This window comes from Urtica dioica, chromosome 6 (assembly GCF_054948205.1).
Source record: "Urtica dioica subsp. dioica isolate 48M chromosome 6, U.dioica_male_clone48M_v1_H2, whole genome shotgun sequence".
In the NCBI taxonomy this organism is placed as follows: domain Eukaryota; kingdom Viridiplantae; phylum Streptophyta; class Magnoliopsida; order Rosales; family Urticaceae; genus Urtica; species Urtica dioica.
Genome location: NC_142761.1, coordinates 31,046,179 through 31,048,430, shown reverse-complemented (window position 1 = coordinate 31,048,430; position 2,252 = coordinate 31,046,179). Strand labels below are relative to the sequence as shown.

The 2,252-nt window shown below is 32.2% G+C and overlaps 1 protein-coding gene across 1 annotated transcript; it reads left to right on the top strand.

Annotated features, from left to right (window-relative positions):
* The first annotated feature begins 446 nt into the window (after positions 1-446).
* On the top strand, positions 447-1,808 carry LOC149393633 (uncharacterized). The gene is made up of 3 exons (XM_089618097.1): positions 447-1,071; positions 1,172-1,276; positions 1,704-1,808. The coding sequence occupies exons 1-3, from the start codon at positions 541-543 to the stop codon at positions 1,806-1,808; spliced, it is 741 nt and encodes a 246-aa protein (XP_089474223.1). The 5' UTR covers positions 447-540.
* Positions 1,809-2,252: the final 444 nt, after the last annotated feature.

Sequence of the window (2,252 nt, the reverse complement as noted above, 5' to 3'; positions counted from 1 at the left end):
GATAAAAAAAACAAAATTAGTTTTGTTGCGGAAAAAAAAGAAGCAAAAATGAACATAAGAAGCTTAAAAATCATGAATTATTCGATTAGACAAAAGTAGGAATATTTTTTGTTTTTGTTTTTATGATCTTTTCATTCAATGACTCCGAGTATAATTTTTTTGTTTCTCCAGAACTTTATAATATAAAATGTATGTACGCGGTAGATCCAAGAACTTTGGAAATTCCATAGGATCGTAGGTATATCAACAACAAAGAAACTTCCAATTATATAATATAATTGACAGTGACTTATATAGGCGTGTGAACACTACTTTCCTCAACAACAAAGAAACTTCCAATTATATAATATAATTATACAGAGACTTCTACAGGCGTGTGAATACTTTCCTAGGTATCAATTTGCACATATATTTAAGGTTAATACATCAAATCAAAAGCTACTCGCAAACAAAATATATCATACATAGAAAACCAGAATTATACAATCTTTCACGAACAGTGCAGACAAAATCTTAATTTTGATTTCCAAAGCCGATAAAATGGCACAAGGCAACCAGATGAACAAAGAGGTGTTGGCGATAGATGACTTGCGATACACGGCTTACGCGTACCAGGAGGCTTTGAGGAAGGAGAAAGGCAACGAGAACGATTTAGTCAATTTATTCAACGAAATGGACTCAAACCGCGACGATCAAATCTCCTTTGGCGAGTTCAAGAGCTATATGACAGCCAAGGGCTACACAACATTATGCTCCGACGACCAGTTCTTCAACAAATTGGCTTGCCAAAGGGGGTACTTGAAGTATTGTGATGTAGTCACGCTTCTTTACATCGTCAATAGTGGAAGACCCAATTGCAACATGTGCCGATATTTCATCCAAGGCTCGTTTTTTACCTGTGTTTCGTGTTTCGCGGAAAAGAAGGATTATTACTACAACCTCTGCCCAAACTGTTATGGATCTAAAGTGGATAGGCATGGTCATCACCACAAGGAATTTTTGGATCCGTTGTCGTTGCTTCGGCTAATAGTTAAGCGCGGATCGGTAGAAGTAGAACCAACCCCAACCAAGGTACGTAAATTTATAAGAAGATATTGTAATTATTAAGTGTGTCAATATTTAAAAAGAAATTTCCGGTGTAATGTATACTTTTATATTTAATTTGGTGCAGCCTTGTGATTCAAACAAATATATTTCTTCTTCTCTGTCATCTTCAACAAACAACAAGACTCAAAGACCGAACAATTCAATTGAAATTATTGCTCAACATCCACAGGTGAGTACTATATTCTATGTATTTCTATTCTACCAAAGAAAATTATTTGATTCTCATTGCATTAACTGAAAAAAAAAAAATTAGAAAAAAGAAGGGAGAATCATGCTTTTTATACAAACATCGTTATATAAAAAAAAATAAAAAATTGTTGAAGTCCAGAAGTGAATCTTAAATAAAGCTAATAGTATTGTTTGAGAAATTACTTTGTTGATATTCATGTGTTTCTTATATAACCTAATGATGGAAAAGACTTGACTAGCCAGGTTTCAATATATTTTTTTTATATTTTATATCCAAACAATATCAGATATAATATATGTGTATATATTTTAATCTATATAGCATTCAAAATCGTAGAATTAATCAAGGAGTTATTAGTTTTTCTGAGGATATATAATACTAATCAATTTAGTTAATAATTGTACAGGATATACAGATGAGAAGGCCTGGCGCAGCGATGGAGCTGATGCAGTATGCAGTTGGGTGTGCAACTATTGTAGCTGCTGTCTCCCAATTTTGCACCATTATGTGATATCTGCATAGTCCTCTTTCCGTCCTTTGCTCTTTTTACTTTAGGTTTCATTTTCCGTCTTCTTTATTTATTCGTTCTTTGTTTTATGTATCATATTCGCTGAAATTTATGTATTATAAAGGTTTTAATTTAACCTTAAAACCTACGGAGTCAGTAAATTTCATGTTCTATTTTTTTGAAACGTACTCATGTTAAGAGTGGGTGTGTTGCGGACCTTTTAATAAAAAAATGTTACATTGCAAGAAGATACACAACGCTGCTCCAGTTTCCCTTCAGGACATTAAAAATTAGGGTTCTCTAGATATATAACCATATGTAAATTTAAATTATGTCATATAGTTAAATTTTAGTAAACTTTAAATAAATAATCACAAGATTTTATAAACAAAACCAAAAACGCATTAATAATTGTAAATAACTATCAGATTCCAAGGGCATTAATGG